Source organism: Bison bison, unplaced genomic scaffold (genome assembly GCF_000754665.1).
Source record: "Bison bison bison isolate TAMUID 2011002044 unplaced genomic scaffold, Bison_UMD1.0 scf7180017864057, whole genome shotgun sequence".
NCBI lineage: Eukaryota > Metazoa > Chordata > Mammalia > Artiodactyla > Bovidae > Bison > Bison bison.
Window position 1 is genome coordinate 3,329,256 of NW_011494629.1, and position 23,034 is coordinate 3,352,289.

Here is a 23,034-nt window from a genome sequence, read left to right on the forward strand (position 1 = left end):
AACAGATCTTGCAATTTTGTTTAAGCAACAGAGATAAAGTTTTCTATTACATGGAGTACAACTAATTTTAATTTGTTAAGCATATGAACTAACAGTGTAACTGCAGGCCATTATAAAATGGTTACAAAATTTTCAATCATGCTTTGGCAATATGAGGATCAGAATATTAGCTTAAAGTACTGTTGATAGGGAGGTGAGGTCTGGGCTGGTATCACTACTGTCTGGTAGGAGGTAGGGAGTGTAGTCACTATAGTATGTATGGCAGGCCCCACATGGCTCTGGTCCTGTCTGTGTGACTTCATGGTGGCCACCCAGGACCATTCAAGTCAAGCCACTGTGGGAACTGCAGTGCCAGTTCATGCTAGGAATGCCTCTGGTCAAATAACAGCCATTCTTCAGAAGCACATCACATTATTTAAAAAAATGTCCCTAAATTGAAACCTTATGTGTGATCTGACTTCTGATGTGATCACATTGCCACTGATGCTTTCCTTCAAAGGATTAAAGTGACCACAAGTATGCAACTTCAACAAAATGAAATTAAAATAGTCTATTCTATGTCTCAGACCAAAGCCCCACTAATGAGCACACCAATCAACTTTTGGCCACAGCCTATCCTGGAATGTACAGCTGCACCGAGTAGATTGTTCATCTCAACTTCAGAGTATCGTCTTTTATCCAACTGGACTCATGTACAGCTTCCCATACATGTCCCTTGGACTGCAAGGGGATCAAACCAGTCAATCCTAAAGGAAATCAACCCTGAATATTCATTGGAAGGACTGATGCTGAAGCTGAAGTTCCAATATGTTGGCCACTTGAGGCGAAGAGCCTACTCATTAGAAAAGACCCTTATGCTGGTAAAGGTTGAGGCAGGAGGAGAAGGGGATGACAGAGGATGAGATGGTTGGATGGCATTACCAACTCAATGGACATGAGTTTGAGCAAACTCCAGGAGATGGTGAAGGACAGGGAAGCCTGGTGTGCTGCAGTCCACAAGGTTGCAAAGAGTCAGACATGGTTGAGTGACTGAACAACAACTTCCCAAGGAGGAGCCTAATTTTACCAGCAATCTGGCTTCTCTCCAGATAACCCAGGGAGTGACTATAAAAAAAGATAAATAACAACAGAAGAAAAAGCCTATAAAAGCCCAAGGCTACTATTAGGTTGATACAAAAGTAACTGAAGTTTCAGACTATGAATTTTAAATCATTATAACTAGGCTCAAACACATCTTTATTAATCAAAATAGGAACCATTACAATCAAACATTTTTACCAATGAGAAATAAGTTTGTTTATTCCTGTAGCATAAAAATTCACGCTTCGGGATTCAACAAACTCTTGGAAAGCATTTTCTGCCTCCTGCTGGGTATGGTAATATTTTCCCTGCCAAAAGTTGCTGAGATACTTTGAGAAGGTAGTAGTCAGTTGACAAGAGGTCAGGTGAATATGGCAGATGAGGCAAAACTTCGTAGTCTGATTTGTTCAACTTCTGAAACACTGGTTGTACAACATGGATTCAGGCATTGTTGTGGAGCAGAACTGGACCCATTCTGTTGATCAATACTGGCTTCAGGTGTTGCAGTTTTTGGGGCATCTCATCAATTTGCTGAGCATACTTCTCTGATGCAATGGTTTTGCTGGGATTAAGAAAGCAGGAGTTGATCAGATGGGCAGCAGACCACCAAACAGTGACCATGACTTTTTTCTGGTGCAAGTTTGCTTTGGGAAGTGCTTTGGAGCTCCTCCTCAGTCCAACCACTGAGCTGGTCACTGTCGGTTGTTGTATAAAATCCACTTTTTATCACACATCACAATCTAATTGAAAAGTGGTTCACTGTTGTTGCACAGAATAAGCCAAGACGACATTTCAAACCAATGGTTTTTAAATTTTCGGTCAGCTCATGAGGCATTCACTTACTGAGCTTTTTCACCTTTACAATTTGCTTTGAATGCCAAATGACCACAGAATAGTTGACACTGAGTTCTTTGGCAGTTTCTCATGTAGTTGTAAGAGGGTCAACTTCGATGATTGCTCTCAGTTGGTCATTGTCAACCTATGATGGCCAGCTACTAGGCTCCTCATTTTCAAGGCTCTTGTCTCCTTTGCAAAACTTCTTGAACCACCACTGCACTGTATGCTCGTTAGCAGTTTCTGGGCCAAATGTGTTATTGATGTTATGAATTGTCTCTTCTGCTTTACAACCCATTTTGAACATAAATAAAAAAACTCCTCAAATTTGCTTTTTGTCTAATATCATTTCTATAGTCTAAAATAAATATAAAATAAACAGCAAGTAATAAGTAATTAGCAAAGAAACATAAAGTGAGAAATGTACATTAAAATGATGTATAACATAACCATATTTATTTAAGAAGGTATTCCAATATCAAGCAGCAAAGTTCAACAATGCAAAACTGCAATTACTTTTGCACCAACCTAATAGGATGTCCCTGAGCAGTTTCCTGGACATGTATACACTGATAGTGCAGATGTTTTAAGACATAGAACTAGATCTCAGAGGTCTGATTCTGCCAACCTGGCACAGTCTATAGGCCTGGCCATTAATGGAAGCAAGAATGCAAGTAAGCATTGGTATATCACCACTCTGAGTTTAGGATCACATTAACCAGAAAGAAAAGGCAGTTGGTCCAACTATGCATCCTTCTGCAATGGGACAACATCCAGGAATTCTGAGGAGTCTGGAGTCCTGGAATGGGCTGTTCATCATAAATGAGATCAACTCAATTGGGTCCATATTTTATTCTAGTCTTCAGCAGATGATCTTTGAGGTCATGCAGAACTATAGTATCATCCTGAGAATTTTGCATGGCTTCAAGACCTGGTGCCAACCTGCCAGCAGTGTATTTCTAAGGATACTCATCACCCATGTACCTGACATCCTGCTCAACTGGTTTTGGTAATGCCACACTGTGGATGTTCGTGTGTCACTTTGACAAACTAAAGAGAGATACCCTGAGGTGGGAGCAAGTTGGAAACTCTGTCATCAGATGAGAGACCTAGTCAGTTCTCAGCCTGCCAGGGTCAGTGGTGACCACCAGGGACATAGACTGCAAAGAGTTCTCAAGAGGCAAAACTTCTAGTGCAGATACCTAGACCCAATCACTCATGACTAGTTGAGGGTAACTTCTAATATCTGGCATCAACCCCTATACAAAAAAGGACAACTTGAGGCTATTTCTGTGGCTGAGGATAAGCATGAGGAATCCAGGCACAGTACTGTGAGTGCAAACAAACAGCTTATCCCTATGACTTGGCTGTGACAACTGGTCTACATTCACTTTAGTTATCTGATGAACTGAGGCCAAGGCAATTTGCCTGTCCTTACCTGTTCTCTCCTCTATACATTCTCCCTATAGGCCCAAACTCATAAAACAAACTGATTGAAATTGGTTTTTTGCTATCAAAGCACATGTCCAGACTTGGTTAGTTCTCAAAATTATGCCTGGATCCAACCCTTCTTGGAGCCAGACTTTGAAGATCTCTGAGTCTTATTCTCCCTATGCTGGCCAGGGGTTGCATGTTAACATTCTGTCTGTCTCCTTTCTGATTTTATGTGAAAATCCTAGCCAAGAGTATCTTCCTCCAGTGTTGTGCCTCAGTAGTCCTGTATAACTGGCTGGCATAACCATGACCATCCTGACATCTAATCCTTCAGCTCTGAACAGTCTTCAGATTGTGGTGGTCCCAGATGACCACAACTATAGGAGAGGCCAGAGGAAGAACACCAACTGTGCTACTCACAAATTCCTGCCTCACAGAAAATGGTGAGATAATAAATGGTTTTTGTTGTTTTAAACTGTTCAATTTGGGAGAAAATGTTAAACAGCAATAAATAACTAACAGATGATTGATGACTACTGAGGGCATCCAAGACTGTTCACATGACCTCAGGGCTCACACTGGAATCCCACAAACATCTCATTACATCTATTCCAATAAAGACTATGCTCTCAGCAATAATACTACCATATGCAGTTGCTGGGGTAGTCATATTAAAAAAAAAATGTTTTAATGGTACCACTTTGTATGAACATGCTACAAGGGGTCCTGCTCAGGAATGTCTCCTCAACTCAGCCACTGCTGAAAACTGGGGTGTAGGGTATTTTTATTTCATAACAGCAGAATCTGTGTTATCTACCACAACATGTTCTTTCATTTACCTGGATTTCCAGAATCTGAAATTCAAGCTGAAACGTAATCATGTGGCAATTTCCTGATAATCTGTGTCTCTGCAAAACTTTTTTAATACCTGTAAATCAGAAAAACAAAGATTTTTATTTGCAAATAACAATTTTCTTTAAACATCAATTATTTAATTTTGTGTGGCTGTCTATAATACACATGCATTTATGTGTGAGAGTATTAGCATTTGCATTGAAAATACTTGGAAGGATGTGCACCTTTGAGAAATATGATTAAAGATAACTTGTATTTTCTAGTTCTCAATGATACCAAAGATTAAAGTAAGAAATAGAAATATGATAGTATAACCCTAGACAAATTCAAATTATGATAACTGGTATTTTTCATATTTTCAACATTGTCTGGCTCCAGTTAGACAATAAATTAAATCCATGCAATTATCTCAGTTAACTCTCCAAACGTTACTAAAATGATAGCAAAAGTATTTTTTAGGTATAACACGAATACACTCATAAAATGTCCTATTCTTAAGTATACAGCAAGTATACTTGCTGTATACTTGATCAAGATCAAGATACAGAAATTTTAACATATCGCATAAGTTCCTCATGCCTTTTCCAAGTTATACAATATGTCTCAGAAAGGAGATAACCATGATTTTGACTTTATTATATTTTTCTAATGAAGTTGTTTTTAGAAGGACACAATTCGCTCTTTTTTTAAACTGGAGTACAGGTACTATACGATATATGTTACAGGTGGATAAAACAGTGATTCACAATATTTAAAGGTTATACTCCTTTACAGTTACTATAAAATATTGGCCATATTCCCCATATTGTACAATATACCCTTATAGCTTATTTTACACCTAATAGTTTGTACCTCTTAATCTACCCTGTATTGGCCTTTCTACCAAAAGGGCACAACTCTACAAGGATATAGAGAAAAAAGATGAGAGTAAACTAATTTTATAAGATGAAAATCAGATGGATCAGCTGGATATTATGTGAAAAATTGAAAGTAACCTGGCAGAGCCAGGAAAATTGAAATCTAAATCAGCAATAGGAAAAGCTCTGAAACAAGACCATTCTAAATGCATTCACTCTCGCTCTCCCCAGTCAGGAGAGTTATTTTTGTACGAATCAGGAAGCATTTCCTGAAATGATTTCTTCTTCTAAACAAAGATCCCAACATACAACTGTAGAGCTGAATTAGCTTCTTTTTACTTGTTAGCGTATCACAGATTCTTAGTAATATAGCATTAGTCACTGGGACCAGAAACCCTCCTCTGCCAAATGATCCAGTTCTTGAAATATCTGAGTATGAGAGATGACACACTTCTCATATCAGTAGTGAACAACAGCTAAGATTTACAAACTAATAGTGCTGTTTTCCTTAAAATCACTTTTCTATGTTACTTGACTACTCAGGTACATAACGAGAGACCATGTCTTCTTTAATATCTATGTCAGGCAGCTTTTAAGAATATTACACACGCTGTAAAGTTCAATAGGCACCTGACAAACAAATTTACCACAACCACACATTCAAATCGTTACCTTGGAGAATTTATTTCAATGATAAGAAAACTAATTTTCTATGCATAATAAGGTAAACCTCAATACTACTTCCTGATTGAAATTAATGCTTACTCTGGAAATTCCCTGGGAGTCTAATGGTTAAGACTCAACACTTTCACTGCTGTAAAATCAGGATCAATCCCTTGTTGGAAAACTAAAATTAATATTCTGCAAGCCATTTGGTGCAGCCAAAAGAAAAAAAAAAAACCTGCTTACTCTTTTCTGCCATCTCAGTGTTAGTTAGGTCTTCTGTGTTCTTGCAGTAATTTCTTATACTGATACCAGTAAGTCTACTTAGAAATTGAAGTTCAGATTCTAAACTTCCAAGATGACTTCTCAGATCTTTTGACAATCCCCATTCTTCAGAATCTGATTGGTGTGTTTCTTGAAATGATTTCCTAAAAAGCACAAAACACAAATAATTACTCCAATGAAGAAACTACTAACAAGTGTTTCAACTAACATCTATAAATTTCTTCAAATCATTTCCATTTTATCTTTCTTATTCTCTTCCCATTAAAACACTAGTAGGAGTTTTCTTAAAATGAATGTGGTTATTAACACTGCAGCCATTAATCTCAATATAAAACATCCTAACCAAGTTAGAGGTGCCAAGAATACACAGAAGAACTGTACAAAAAAGATCTTCACGACCCAGATAATCACGATGGTGTGATCACTCACCTAGAGCCAGACAACCTGGAATGTGAACTCAAGTGGGCCTTAGGAAGCATCACTATGAACAAAGCTAGTGGAAGTGATGGAATTCCAGTTGAGTCATTTCAAATCCTAAAAGATGATGCTGTGAAAGTGCTGCACTCAATATGCCAGCAAATTTGGAAACTCAGCAGTGGCCACAGGACTGCAAAAGGTCAGTTTTCATTCCAATCCTTAAGAAAGGCAATGCCAAAGAATGCTCAAACTACCACACAACTGCACTCATCTCACACACTAGTAAAGTAATGCTCAAAATTCTCCAACCCAGGCTTCAGCAGTGCGTGAACCATGAACGTCTAGATGTTCAGGCTGGTTTTAGAAAAGGCAGAGGAACCAGAGATCAAATTGCCAACATCCGCTGGATGATTGAAAAAGCAAGAGAGTTCCAGAAAAACATCTATTTCTGCTTTATTGACTATGCCAAAGCCTTTGACTGTGTGGATCACAATAAACTGTGGAAAATTCTGAAAGAGACAGGAATACCAGACCACCTGACCTGCCTCTTGAGACACCTCTATGCAGGTCAGGAAGCAACAGTTAGAACTGGACATGAAATAACAGACTGGTTCCAAACAGGAAAAGGAGTATGTTAAGGCTGTATATTGTCACCTGCTTATTTAACTTATATGCAGAGTACATCATGAGAAACGCTGGGCTGGATGAAGCGCAACCTGGAATCAAGATGGCTGGGAGGAATATCAATAACCTCAGATATGCACATGACACACCCTTATGGCAGAAAGTGAAGAAGAATAAAGAGCCTCTTGATGCAAGAGGAGAGTGAAAAAGTTGGCTTAAAGCTCAACATTCAGAAAACTAAGATCATGGCATCCGGTCCCAACACTTCATGGCAAATAGATGGGGAAAAAGTGGAAACAGTAGCTGACTTTATTTTGAGAGGCTCCAAAATCACTGCAGATGGTGATTGCAGCCATGAAATTAAAAGACACTTACTCCTTGGAAGGAAAGTTACAACCAATCTAGATAGCATATTAAAAAGCAGAGACATTACTTTATCAACTATAGTCCACCTAGTCAAGACTATGGTTTTTCCAGTAGTCATATATGGATGTCAGAGTTGGAGTATAAAGAAAGCTGAGTGCAGAACAATTGATGCTTTTGAACTGTGGTGTTGGAGAAGACTCTTGAGAGTCCCTTGGACCGCAAGGCAATCCAACCAGTCTATCCTAAACGAGATCAGTCCTAGGTATTCACTGGAAGGACTGATGTTGAAGCTGAAACTCCAATACTTTGGCCACCTGATGCAAAGAGCTGACTCATTGAAAAAGACCCTGATGCTGGGAAAGATTGAGGGCAGGAGGAGAAGGGGATGACAGAGGATGAGATGGTTGGATGGCATCACCGACTCAATGGACGTGAGTTTAGGTAAACTCCGGGAGTTGGTGATGGACAGGGAGGCCTGGCATACTGCAGTTCATGTGGTTGCAGAGTTGGACACAACTAAGCGACTGAAATGAACTGATCCAAGTTATAATACCATACTTCTATATATTAGAAACAACTTAAAATAAACTAAGATCATGGCATCTGGTCCCATCACTTCACAGCAAAGAGATGGGGAAACATTGAAAATTGTAAGAGACTTTATTTTCTTGGTCTCCAAAATCACTGTGCACAGTGACTGCAGCCATGAAATTAAAAGATGCTTGCTCCCTGGAAGAAAAACTATCACCAACCTGGACAGCATATTAAAAAGCAGAGACATTACTTTGCCAACAAAGGTCCGTCTAGTCAAGGCTATGGTTTGTCCAATAGTCATGTATGGATGTGAGAGTTGGATCATAAAGAAGGCTGAGCGCCAAAGAATTGGTGCTATCGAATTGTGGTGCTGGAGAAGACTCTTGAGAGTCCCTTGGACTGCAAGGAGACCCATCCAGTCCATCCTAAAGGAAATCAGTCCTAAATATTCATTGGAAGGACTGATGCTGAAGCTGAAATGCCAATATTCTGGCCACTTGATGCAAAGACCTGATTCATTGGAAAAGACCCTAATGCTCGGAAAGATAGAAGGCAGGAGGAGAAAGGGCCAACAGAGGATGAGATGGTCAGATGGCATCACCGACTCGATGGACACGAGTTTAAGTAACCTCCAGGAGTTGGTGATAGACAGGGAAGCCTGGAGTGCTGCAGTCCATGGGACCGCAAAAAGTCGGCCACAACTGAGTGAACCGAACTGATAAAATAAATTATAATAGGAATACTTGGCAGAATTAAAATGTCTGTTTAGGTTGGAATATTTTAAGTGTTCTAACCTAAGTATCTGCTATCCCAGGACGTTGCAAACTATTTAAAAAGATATGATGAAATAATAAATCTTTTGCTTCTTAAACAAGTGCAGTATCAGAGGGCATTTTATAGTAAGAAAGATATTCTTGGGACATTGAAGAGTATGGGGGTAAAAATTTCAGAGGAATAACAAACAGCATGATCTCTAAACAACACTGTAATCAGATATTTTTCATTAAGAATATGTAGCTCTATTTTCCTTGAAAAAGAGTAAAATTTCAGCAAATAATTGCATTAAATTGTATTTTATTTTTTGTAATCCTTTATTGCCATCATGCTCTCAGCCACATTTTTACACTGTTGACTTCCACTGTCTTACAACATACTTTCCTTGCCTTCTGGGGCATGATTATCTTGATTCTCATTTTACATCTTGGGTCTCTTATTGTCCATGCATCTTGTCTCCAATGTCAGAAGAAAATCTTCTAAATCTTGCCTCTGCTCTTCGAAATATGCATCCTCTCATTCTAGAAGAATGTTTGATGATTAATCTCAGTTCTTTCAGGCCAGTACTTGTAAATCAGACTTCCAATCATCTCTCTTCTATCTGCAAGGTAGATTGAACTTGATATCGTTCAGTTGCTCAGTCATGTCCGAGTCGCTGTGACCCAATGGACTGTAGCACAATAGGTTTCCCTGTCCTTCACTATCTCCCAGAGTTTGCTCAAACTAATGTCCATTGAGCTGGTGATGTCATCCAACCATTTCATCCTCTAACAGACTCTTCTCCTCCTGCCCTCAATCTTTTCCAGCATCAAGGTCCTTTCCAATGTTGGGTTGAACTAATATGTCATTGTAGTTTTGATTTGCATTTCTCTAATAGTAAGTGATGTTGAGCACCTCTTCATATGTTTATTAGCCATCTGTATGTCTTTTTTGGAGAAATGCCTATTTAGGTCTTTTGCCCACTCTTTGATTGGGTTGTTTGTTTTTCTTCTATTGACTTGTATGAGCTCCTTGTATATTTTGGAAATTAATTCTTTGTTAGTTGTTTCATATTGATTATTTTCTTCCAATCTGAGGGCTGCCTTTTTACCTTGTTTATAGTTTCCTTTGCTGTGCAGAAGCTTTGAAGTTTAATTAGGTACCAGTTATATATTTTTGCTTTTATTTCCATTATTCTAGGAGGTGGGTCATAAAGGATCTTGCTATGATTTATGTAAGAGCAAGCATCTTTTAATTTTATGGCTGCAATCACCATTCACAGTGATTTTGAAGTCCAAGAAAAAATAAAATCTGTCCTTCCAATGAATACTAAGGACTGACTTAAGTAATGTCTCTGCTTTAAAACATGCTGTCTAGGTTAGTCATATCTTTTCTTCCAAGGAACAAGCCTCTTTTAATTTCATGGTTGCAGTCAATGTTCACAGTGATTTTGGAGCCTAGGAAAATAAAGTCTCTCACAGTTTCCATTGTTTTCCCATCTATTTGCCATTAAGTGATGGGACCAGAAGCCAGGATCTTCATTTTTAGAATGCTGAGTTTTTAAATCAGCTTCTTCACTTTCCTCTTTCACTTTCATCAAGAGGTTCTTAAGTTCCTCTTCACTTTCTGTCATAAGGGTGGTGTCATCTGCATATCTGAGGTCACTGATACTTCTCCCAGCAATCCTGAGTCCAGCTTGTATTTCATCCAGACTGGCACTTTGCATGATGTATTCTGCATCTAAGTTAAATAAGCAGGGTGACAATACACAACTTTGGCAGACTCCTTTCCCAATTCTGAACCAGTCTGTTGTTCCATGTCTGGTTCTAACTGTTGCTTCTTGACCTATATACATGTTTCTCAGGAGGCACGTAAAAGCAGTCTGGTATTCCCAAGTCATTAAAAATTTTCCAGTTTCTTGTGATCCACACAGTCAAATGCTTTTGTGTACTTAATGAAGCAGAGTATTCCAATCCTATGTTGCTTCAGTCCTGTCTGACTCTTTGCAACCCTATGGACTATAGACCACCAGGCTCCTCTGCCCATGGAATTATCCAGGCAAGAATACTGGAGTGTGTTGTCATACTCTTCTCCAAGGGATCTTCCTGACCTAGGGATCAAACCTGCGTAACATCTATGTGTATTGGCAAGCAGAAGTAGCTGTTTTTCTGTAATTCTCTTGCTTTTTCTATCATCCAATGAATGTTGGCAATTTGATCGCTGGTTCCTCTGCCTTTTCTAAATCCAGCCAGTATGTCGGGAAGTTCTCAGTTCACATACTGCTGAAGCCTAGCTTGAAGGATTTTGAGCATTACCTCACCAGCATATGTGCTTCCTTGGTAGCTCAGTTGGGAAAGAATCTGCCTGCAATGCAGAAGACTCTGATTTGATTTCTGGGTTGGGAAGATCCCTTCAAGAAGGGATAAGCTACCCACTCCAGTATTCTTGGTCTTCCCTGGTGACTCAGATGGAAAAGAATCCGTCAGCAACACAGGAGACCTGGGTTTGATCCTTGGGTTGGGAAGATCTCCTGGAGAAGGGAATGGTTACTACTCTAGTATGTGGCCTGGAGAAATTAACCAGAAATTTAATGATCCTTTTATGCAACCAATCTAGAGAAGAGCATAGGTACTCACTTCAGTATTCTTTTCTGGAGAATCCCATGGACAGAGGATATTGGCGGGATACAGTCCACGGGGGTTGCAAAGAGTTGGAAAGCTGAGTGACTTTAACTTTGCTAGCATGAGAAATGAGCATAATTGTATGGTAGTTTGAACATCCTTTGGCATTCTGTTTTTTTGGGATTGGAAAGAAAACTGATTTTTACCAGTCCTGTTCCACTGCTGAGTTTTCCAAATTTGCTGACATGCTGAACACCGCACTTTAACAGCATACTTATAGGATCTGAAATAGCTCAGTTGGAATTCCAGCGTCTCCACTAGTTTTGTTCATAGTGATGTTTCCTAAGGACCCCTTGACTTCACATTCCAGGATGTCTGGCTCAAGGGGCCCACCTTTGCATGAAATGTTCCCTTGGTATCTTCAATTTCCTTGGAGAGCTCTAGCTTTCCTATTCTATTGTTTTCCTCTATTTCTTTGCATTGTTCGCCTAAGTAGGCTTTCTTATCTCTCCTTACTATTCTCCAGAACTCTGCATTCAGATGGGTATATCCTTCCCTTTCTTCTTTGCCTTTGGTGTCTCTTCTTTTCTAAGAGAAAATAGCACTATGTCATTTGAGAGTGAATACTCTCTTTTTTTCCCCATTGTTTCCCCATCTATTTGCCATGAAGTCATGGGACTGGATGCCATGATCTTACTTTTCTGAATGTTGAGTTTTAAGCCAACTTTTTGACTCTCCTCTTTCACTTTCATCAAGAGGCTCTTTAGTTCTTTTTCACTTCTAACAGAGTTTTGCCAAGAGAATGCACTTGTCATAGCAAACACGCTCTTCCAACAACATAAGAGCTACACATGGCGATGGAGAAGCTCTATACAGTCAGCAAAAACAAGACCAGGGTTTGACTGTGGATTCAGATCATGAATTCCTTAATGAAAAACTCAGACCTAAATTGAAGAAAGTAGGGAAAACCACTAGACCATTCAGGTATGACCTAAATCAAATCCCTTACAATTATACAGTGGAAGTGACAAACAGATTCAAGGGATTAGATCTGATAGACGGAAGGCCTGAAGAGCTATGGATGGAGGTTCATGACATTGTACAGGAGGCAGTGATCAAGTCCATACCCAAGAAAAAGAAATGCGAAAAGGCAAAATGGTTGTCTGAGGAGGCCTTATAAACAGCTGAGAAAAGAAAAGAAGCTAAAGGCAAAGTAGAAAAGCAAAGATATATCCATCTAAATGCAGAATTCCAAAGAATAGCAAGGAGAGATGAGAAAGTCTTCCTCAGTGATCAATGCGAAGAAATAGAGGAAAATAATAGAATGGGAAAGAGTAGAGATCTCTTCAAGAAAATTAGAGATACCAAGAAAACAGTTCATGCAAACATGGGCACAATAAAAGACCTAACAGAAATAGTATGGACCTAACAGAAGCAGAAGATATTAAGAAGAGGTGGCAAGAATACACAGAAGAACTATACAAAAAAGATCTTCATGCAAGAAATCTTACTGACCTAACAGAAGCAGAAGATATTAGAAGAGGTGGCAAGAATACACAGAAGAACTAAACAAAAAAGATCTTCATGACCCAGATAACCATGATGGTGTGATCACTCACCTAGAGCCAGACATCCTGGAACGAGCAGTCATGTGGGCATCAGGAAGCATCACTACCAACAAAGCTAGAGGAGGTGATGGAATTCCAGTTGAGCTATTTCAAATCCTAAAAGGTGATGCTGTGAAAGTGCTGCACTCAATATGCCAGCAAATTTGGAAACTCAGCAGTGACCACAGGACTGCAAAAGGTCAGTTTTCATTCCAATCCCAAAGAAAGGCAATGCCAAAGAATGCTCAAACTACTGCACAGTTGCATTCATCTCACACGCTAGCAAAGTAATGCTCAAAATTCTCCAAGCCAGGCTTCAATAGTATGTGAACCATGAACTTCCACATGTTCAAGCTGGATTTAGAAAAGACAGAGGAACCAGAGATCAAAGTGTCAATATCTGCTGGATCATTGAAAAAGCAACAGAGTTCCAGAAAAACATCTACTTTGGCCTTATTGATTACACCAAAGCCTTTGACTGTGCAAATCACAACAAACTTTGGAAAATCCTTCAAGAGATGGGGAATACCAGACCACCTTACCTGCCTCCTGAGAAATTGGTGCAGGTCAAGAAGCAACAGTTAGAACCTGACATGAAACAACAGACTATTTCAAAATTGGGAATTGAGTACGTCAAGGCTGTGTATTGTCACCCTGCTTATTTAACTTATATACAGAGTACACCATGCAAAATGTCGGGTTCGATGAAGCACAAGAAGGAATCGAGACTGCTGGGAGAAATATCAATAACCTCAGATACACAGATGACACCACCCTTATGGCAGAAAGCGAAGCACAACTAAAGAGCCTCTTGATGAAAGTGAAAGAGGAGAGTGAAAAAGCTGGCTTAAAACTCAACATTCAAAAAACTAAGATCATGGTATCCGGTCCCATCATTTCACGGCAAACTGATGGGGAAACAATGGAAACAGTGAGAGACTTTATTTTGGGGGGCTCCAAAAATCACTGCAGATGGTAACCACAGCCATGAAATACAAGACGCTTACTCCTTAGAAGAAAAACTATGACCAACCTAGAGAGCATATTAAAAAGCAGAGACATTACTTTGCCAACAAAGGTCTGTCTAGTCAAAACTATGGTTTTTCCAGTAGTCATGTATGGATGTGAGAGTTGGACTATAAGAAAGCTGAGCGCCGAAGAACTGATGCTCTTGCACTGTGGTGAGGAGAAAACTCTTCAAAGTCCCTTGGACTACAAGGATATCCAATCAGTAAGTCCAAGGAAATCAGTGCTCAATATTCAGCAGAAGGACTGATGGTGAAGCTGAAGCTCCAATACTTTGGCCACTTGATGTGAAGAACTGACTCCTTGGAAAAGACCCGGATATTGGGGAAGATTGAAGGCAGGAGGAGAAGGGGACGACAGAGGATGAGATGATTGGATGGCATGACCGACTCGATGAACACTGAGTTTGAGCAAGCTCTGGCAGTTGGTGATATACAGGCAAGCCTAGTACGCTACAGTCCATAGGGTTGCAAAGCGTCAGACACGAGTGAGCAACTGAACTGAAAAAAGACTCATTCATAATAGTAATTTGTTTTGAACAAAATACCATTGGTCCATTGAAATTAACGATGTTATTTTGAATGAACTGGGGTTATGGGCTTTATGGTTTTGTAGTTTATTATTTGCATATTTGTTTTAGTAGCATATATTTTTTGTTCAAAACTAGGTGTTCACAAGCTTTTTTTCCTTCAAAGCAAATCTACCCAGAGACTTCAGTTTAAAAGTCGATGATCTAGGATTCTATGAAGATGGCAAAGTAGGAAGAACCAGTAATCTACTCCCCAGTCAGGCAGCAATTGCAAGGCAGAATCTGTCTAATATAACTTTTTTAGAACTCAGGAGACTACTGAATGCTTGCAACCTCACAGAGAATGCTTTAAGGTAAATAAATAAGGTACAATAAATTTGGGGCAATTTCAGCTCTTAGTACAGTAAGTAAGTACCCATGCCTACTTGAAAAACATGGCAGGGTGCTGTGCACATATTCTGGGAGCAGTGTGCATACAGCTTAGGGGAGCAAGGGTGGGCAAAAAAGGACTGTCCCCCAAATACTGGGTACATGTGCTCCAATTGCTGATTGCTGCTTCTGATCACATAGATGCAGACAAAGAGGTGGGGAGTTATTGTTTCAAGCCCCTACCCTCTGACTGAGATAACTTTAAGGATACTAAAAGAGCTGCTGCATTTTGTTTCCCATCTTCATTATCTTACCTTTTTAGGATTCAGACATTAAAGACTAGGACATGCAAAAATCCAACTAAATATATGGGAAAAATTAGAAAATGATGTACATACTGAAGGAAAAGCTCAGAAAAGACATAATTAGTGCTCACTTTGGTGGCACAAATGCTAAAATTGGAACAATACAGAGAAGATTAGTAATCCCCTTGCACAAGGATGACATACAAATTCGTGAGGCATTCTATGTTTTTTAATGATATGGCTCAATACAGTATAAGGCACAAATAACAAAAAGAAAGTTAAAACAGTAACAAAAAAGTATAAATATTGGGGAAGGGGGGGAGAATCTGATTTCCAGAGTTACTACAGTATTAAATTAAAATGTCCAGTGTTCAATAAAATATCACAAAGCATACAGAAAGAAAAAAAAAAAAAGTATGGCACTCTCAAAGGAAAAAAAAATATTCAAATGAACCTGTCCCTAAAAAAAGACTTATTGGCAGATATATCAGACAAAGACTTTAAAATAGAAGTCTTAAAGGTACTCAAAGAAATACAGGAAGATCTGGAGAAAGTTAAGAAAATGACGTGTAAAAAGAAACCAAAAGAATTTCAGGAGCTGAACACTATAATAAATAAAATGAAAAATTCACTAGAGGAATTGAAATGCAGATTTAAGAGTAGAGAAGCATCAATCAGTGAACTTGAAGAGAAGATAATGGATGTGGAGATTGAGGAACAGGAAGTAAAACACTGAAGAAAAGCGAACACAGCCCAAGGGACTAGTGGGGACACAACCATAAGGACCAATGTATGCATCATGGAAGTACAGGAGGAAAAAGCAAGAGGAAAAGGGGAAGAGAGACTATTTGAAGAAATAATGGTGAAAAATGTTGATATTTGACGAGTGACATGAATTCAAAAAGCTCACCTAATTCTACCAAAAGTTTAGAGAAGAGCTAACACATATCCTGCTTAAATCCTTCTAGAAAATTGCAGAGGAAGGAAAATTCCCAACCCATTCTACAAGGCTGCTGCTGCTGCTGCTTAGTCACTTTAGTTGTGTCCGACTCTGTGCGACCCCATTGATGGCAGCCCACAAGGCTTCCCCGTCCCTGGGATTCTCCAGGCAAGAACACTGGAGCGGGTTGCCATTTCCTTCTCCAATGCATGAAAGTGAAAAGTGAAAGTGAAGTCGTACAGTCGTGTCCGACTCTTCGCGACCCCATGGACTGCAGCCCATCAGGCTCCTCCGTCCATGGGATTTTCCAGGCAAGAGTACTGGACCATCACCCTAATACCAAAACTAGACAAAGACACCACAAGAAAATTATAGGCCAATATCACTGATGAACATAGATGCAAAAACCCTGGACAAAAGTCTAGTGAACAGAATCCAACAAGACATTAAAAGATTATACAGCATGATCAAGAGGGCTTTATCCTGAGCATGCAAGAATTTCATCAATATACATAATAAATCAATCAATGTGATATACTATATTAACAAACTGAAAGATAAAAACCATATGATTACATCAATAGATGCAGAGAAAGTTTTGAAAAAATTAAACACCCATTTATGATGAAAATTGTCTAGAAAATAGGCACAGAAAGATATACCTCAACGTCATAAAGGCCATATACATCAAACCCACGGCGAACATTTTTCTGAAAGGTGAAAAACTGAAAGCATTTCCTCTAAGATCAGAAACAGGGGTGCCCACTCTCGCCACTATTATTCAACATAGTTTTGGAAGTCCTAGTCACAGAAATCAGGAAAGAAAAAGAAATTAAAGGAGTCCAGATTGGAAAAGAAAAAGTAAAACTTTCACTGTTGGCAGATGATATGACACTATACACAGAAAACTCTAAGGATGCCACCAGAAAATCACTAGTTGCTGCTCAGTTGCTCAGTCATGTCCAACTCTGAGACCCCATGAACTGCAGCACACCAGGTTTCCCTGTCCTTCACCATCTCCTGGAGTTTGCTTAAACTCATGTTCCTTGAGTTGATGATACCTTCTAACCATCTCATCCTGTCACCCCCTTCTCCTCCTGCCCTCAATCTTTCCCAGCATCAGGGTCTTTTCCAATGAGTTGGTTCTTTACATCAGGTGGCCAAAGTATTGAAGCTTCAGCTTCAGCATCAGTCCTTCTAGTGAATATTCAGAGTTGATTTCCTTTAGGATTGACTGGTTTGATCTCTTTGCAGTCCAAGGGACTCTCAAGAGTCTTCCTTCTCCAGCCCTACAGTTTGAAGACATTGATTCTTCAGTGCTCAGTCTTCTTTATGATCAATGCTCATATCCATATATGACTAATGGAAAAATCACAGCTTTGACTATGCAAACCTTTATAGGCAAACAGCTGTCTCTGCTTTTTAATATTCTGTCTAGGTCTGTCATGGAGAAGGCAATGGCACCCCACTCCAGTACTCTTGCCTGGAGAATCCCATGGATGGAGGAGCCCGGTGGGCTGCAGTCCATGGGGTCGCTAAGAGTCTGACACAACTGAGCAACTTCACTTTCACTTTTCACTTTCATGCATTGGAGAAAGGAAATGGCAATCCACTCCAGTATTCTTGCCTGGAGAATCCCAGGGACGGGGGTTCCTGGTGGGCTGCTGTCTATGGGGTCGCACAGAGTCGGACACGACTGAAGCGACTTAGCAGCAGCAGCAGCAGCAGGTCTGTCATATCTTTTCTTCCAAGAAGAAGTATCTTTTCTATCTTTTTTTTTTTTTTGCAAGTGTCTTTTAATATCACAGCTAAGCACCATCCACAGTGATTGTGATTGTGGAGCCCAAGAAAATAAAGTCTGACACTGTTTCCACTTTTTTCCCATCTATTGGAATGAAGTGATGGGATCACATGCCATGATCTTAGTTTTTTCAATGTTGAGTTTTATGCCAGCTTTTTCACTCTCCTCTTTCACTTTCATCAAGAGGCTCTGTAGTTCCTCTTTTTTTTAAGGGTGGTATCATCTGCACATCTGAGGTTATTGATATTTCTCCCAGCAATCTTGATTCCAGCTTCTGCTTCATCCAGACTACATTTTGCATGATGTACTCTGCATAGAAATTAAATAAGCAGGGTGACAGTACGCAGCCTTGACTGATTCCTTTCCCAAGTTTGAACCAGTCTGTTGTTCCATGTCCCATTCTAACTACTGCTTCTTGACCTACATACAGGGTTCCCTCAGGAGGCAGCTAAGGTGGTCAGTTATTCCCACCTCTTTAAGAATTTTCTAGTTTGTTGTGATCCACACAGTAAAAGGATTTAGTGTAGTCAATGAAGCAGAAATAGATGTTTTTCTGGAATTCTCTTGCTTTCTCTATGATCCAATGAATGTTGGCAATTTAATTTCTGGCTCCTCTACCTTTTCTAAATCCAGCTTGAACATCTGGATATTCTCGGTTTGTGTACAACGGAAGCCTAGCTTGAAGGATTTGAGTATTACCTTGCTAGCATGTGAATGCAACTGTGCAGTAGTCTGAACATTCTTTGAATTGCCCTTCTTTGGGATTGGAATGGAAACTGACCTTCTCCTGTCCTGTGGCCACTGCTGAGTTTTCCATATTGGCTGGCGTATTGAGTGCAGCACTTTCACAGCGTCATCTTTCAGAATTTTAAATAGCTCAACTGGAATTACTAGAGCTATTAGTAAAAGCACAGAATATAAAATTAATACACACAGAAATTCCTAGCATCCCTATAAACTAACAATGAAAAATTAGAAAGACAAATTAAGGAAACAATCCCATTCACCACTGCAACAAAAAGTATAAAATACCTAGAAATCAGTCTACCTAAACAGACAAGAGATCAGTATGCAGAAAATTATAAAACACTGATGAAAGAAATCAAAGATGACACACATAGATGGAGAGATACACCATATTCTTGGACTGGAAGAATGAATATTGTGAAAATGACTATACTACCCAGTGCAATCTACAGATTCAACACAATCCCCATCAAACTACCAACAGAACTAGAACACAAAATTATTTTTCACAGAACTAGAACAAAAAATTCCACAATTTGTATGGAAACACAAAAAGCCTCAAATAGCCAAAGCAATCTTCAGAAAGTAAAATGGAGCTGCAGTAATCAATCCTGCTGACTTTAGATTATACTACAAAGCAACATTCATCAAGACAGTCTAGTACTGGCACAAAAATAGAAAGAGACCAATGGAACAAGACAGAAAATCCAGAGATAAACCCAAGCACCTATGGGCACCTTATCTCTGACAAAGGAGCCAAGAATATACAATGGAGAAAAGACAACCTCTTCAATAACTAGTGACGGGAAAACTGGACAGCTACATGTGGAAGAATGAAACTACAACACTTCTTAAGACCATACACAAAAACAAACTCAAAATGGATTAAAGAACTAAATGTAAGGCCAGAAATTATAAGCTTTTAGAGGATAACATAGGTAATATACTCCTTGACTTACCTCCTAGAATAATGTAAATAAAACCAAAAATAAACAAATGGGATCTAATTAAAAGCTTTTCCACAGCAAAGGAAACAATAAACAAGATTAAAAGACAACCCTCAGAATATAAAAAAATAATTGCCAACAAGAAACAAGTGACAAAGGATTAATCTCCAAAAAAGCATATAAGTAGCTCATATAGCTCAATATCAGAAAAACAAACAACCCAATCAAAAAACGGGCAGAAGACCTAAACAAACTTTTTCAAAGAAGACATACAGATGGCCAATAAACACATGAAAAAATGTTCAACATCACTAATTATTAGAGAACCGCAAATCAAAACTACGGGGAGGTATCACCTCACATCAGTCAGAATGGCCATCATCAAAAAATCTACAAGCAGTAAATGCTAGAGAGGCTGTGGAGTAAAGGGAACCCTCTTACACAGTTGGTAGGAATGTAATCTGATACAGCCACTATGGAGAACAGTATGGAGATTCCTTAAAAACTAGGAATAAAACTATCATGACCCAGCAATCTCCCTACTGGATATATACCTTGAGAAAACTATAACTGAAAAAGACACATGCACCCCAATGTTCAGAGCAGCACTGTTTACAATAGCTGGGACATGGAAGCACCCTAGATGTCCATCAACAGATGAATGGATAAAGAAGACATGGTACATATATACAGTGAAACATTACTCAGGTATAAAGGGAACAAATTTGAGTCAGTTCTTGTGAGGCGGATAAACCTAGAACCTGTTATACAGAGCGAAGTAAGTCATAAAGAGAAAAACAACCAAAATCACAGAAGACTAACCAAACTGATCACATAGATCACAACCTTATCTAACTCAATGAAACTATGAGCAATACTATGTAGGGCCACCCAAGATGGACAAGTCATGGTAGAGAGTTCTGACAAAACGCGGTCCACCGGAAAAGGGAATGGCAGACCACTTCAGTATTCTTGCCTTGAAAACCCCACAAATGGTATGAAAAGGCAAAAAGATATAACACTGAAAGATGAACTCCCCAGGTCAAGAGAGGCCCAATACACTACTAGAGAAGAACAGAGAAATAGCTCCAGAAGAAATAAAAAGGCTGAGCCAAATCTGAAACAATGCTCAGTTGTGGATGTGTTTGGTGGTGGAAGTAAAGTTCAATGCTGTAAAGAACAATATCACATAGGAACCTAGAATGTTAGGTTCATGAATCAAGGTAAATTGGAAGTGGTCAAACAGGAGGAGGTGGCAAGAGAAAACATCAACAATTTAGGAATCAGTGAACTAAACGGACAGCAATGGCTGAATTCAATTCAGACGACCACTACTACTGTGGGCAAGAATACCTTGGAAGAAATAGAGTAGCCCTCATAATCAACAAAAGAGTCTGAAATGCAGTACTCTGGTGCAATCTCAAAAATGACAGAATGATATCTGTTCATTTCTAAGGCAAACCATTCAATATCACGATAATCCAAGTCTATGTGCCAATCACTAATGCTGAAGAAGCTGAAGTTAACAGTTCTATGAAGACCTGCAAGACCTTCTAGAACTAACACCAAAAAAGATGTCCTTTTCATTATAGAGGACTGGAATGCAAAAGGAGGAAGTCACGGGATACCTGGAGTAACAGGCAAGTTTGGCCTTGGAGAACAAAATTAAGCAGGGCACAGGCTAACAGAGTTTTGCCAAGAGAACACACTGGTCATAGCAAACACTCTCTTTCAATGACACAAGAGAAGACTCTACACATGGACATCACCAGATGGTCAATACTGAAATCAAATTGATTATATTCTTTGCAGCCAAAGATGGAGAAGCTCTATACAGTCAGCAAAAACAAGACTGGAGAGCTGACTGTGGCTCAGATCATGAACTCCTTATTGCAAAATCCACACTTAAATTGAAAAGTAGAGAAAACCCCTAGGCCATTCAAGTATGACCTAAATAAAATCCCTTATGATTACACAGTGGAAGGGACAAATAGATTCAAGGGATTAGATCTAATAGAGTGCCTGAAAAACTATAGATGGAGGTTTATAATACTGTACAAGAGGCGATGATCAAAACCATTCCCAAGAAAAAGAAATGCAAAAAGGCAAAATGGTTGTCTGAGGAGCTTTTACAAACAGCTGAGAAAAGAAGAGAAGCTAAAGGCAAAGGAGAAAAGCAAAGATATGTCCATCTGAATGCAGAATTCCAAAGAATAGCAAGGAGAGATAAGAAAGCCTTCTTCAGTGATCAATGCAAAGAAATAGAGGAAAACAATAGAATGGGAAAGACTAGAGATCTCTTCAAGAAAATTAGAGCTACCAAGGGAACATTTCATACAAAGATGGGCTCAATAAAGGTCAGAAATGGCACAGACCTAACAGAAGCAGAAGATATTAAGAAAAGGTGACAAGAATACACAGAAGAACTATGCAAAAAAATATCTTCAACTATGCAAAAAAAATCTTCATGACCCAGATAACCGCAAAGGTGTGATAAGTCACCTAGAGCCATGTATCTTGGAGTGTGAAGTCAAGTCAGCCTTAGGAAGCATCACTATGAACAAAGCTAGAGGAGGTGATGGAATTCCAGTTGAGCTATTTCAAATCGTAAAAGATGATGCTGTGAAAGTGCTGAACTCAATGTGTCAGCAAATATGGAAAACTCAGCAGTGCCCACAGGACTGCAAAAGGTCAGTTTTCATTCCAATTCCAAAGAAGGGCAATTCAAAGAATGTTCAAACTACCACACATTTGCACTCATCTCACATGCTAGTAAAGTAATGCTCAAAATTCTCCAAGCCAGGCTTGAACAGTAAGTGAACCGAGAACTTCCAAATGTTCAAGCTGGATTTAGAAAAGGCAGAGGAATCAGAGATCAAACTGGCAACATCTACTGGATCATAGACAAAGCAAGAAATTTCCAGAAAAACATCTATTTCTGCTTGATTGGCTACACTAAAGCCTTTGACTGTGTGGTTCACAAGAGATGGGAACACCAGACCACCTTACTTGCCTCCTGAGAAACCTGTACAGGTCAAGAAGCAATAGTTAAAACCAGATACCGAACAACAGACTATTGTTTGAAAACAACAATTTTCAAAATTGGGAAAGGAGTATGTCAAGGCTATATATTGTCACCCTGCTTATTTAACTTATATGCAGAGTATATCATGCGAAATGCCAGGTGGGATGAAGCACAAGCTGGAATCAAGATTGCCAGGAGAAATATCAATAACCTCAGATATGTAGGGGGCACCACCCGTAAAGCAGAAAGTGAAGAGGAACTGAAAGGCCTCTTTATGAAGGTGAAAGAGAGGAGTGAAAAAGCTGGCTTAAAACTCAACATTCAGAAAATGAAGATCCTGGCATCCAGTCCCATCGTTTCATGGCAGATAGATGGGGAAACAGTGGAAACCATGACAGACTTTATTTTCTTGGGC

At 39.3% G+C, this 23,034-nt stretch overlaps 1 protein-coding gene across 1 annotated transcript in view; it reads right to left on the reverse strand.

Moving 5' to 3' along the window:
- The window catches only part of CENPP (centromere protein P), a 233,056-nt gene that overhangs the window by 208,454 nt on the left and 1,568 nt on the right, over nt 1–23,034 (reverse strand). Inside the window, exons 2-3 of the mRNA XM_010835988.1 lie at nt 5,970–6,151; nt 4,188–4,276 (exon numbers count right to left, since the gene is read on the reverse strand). Coding sequence (XP_010834290.1) covers nt 4,188–4,276; nt 5,970–6,151 — 271 coding nt within the window. The remainder of the gene's footprint in view (nt 1–4,187; nt 4,277–5,969; nt 6,152–23,034) is intronic.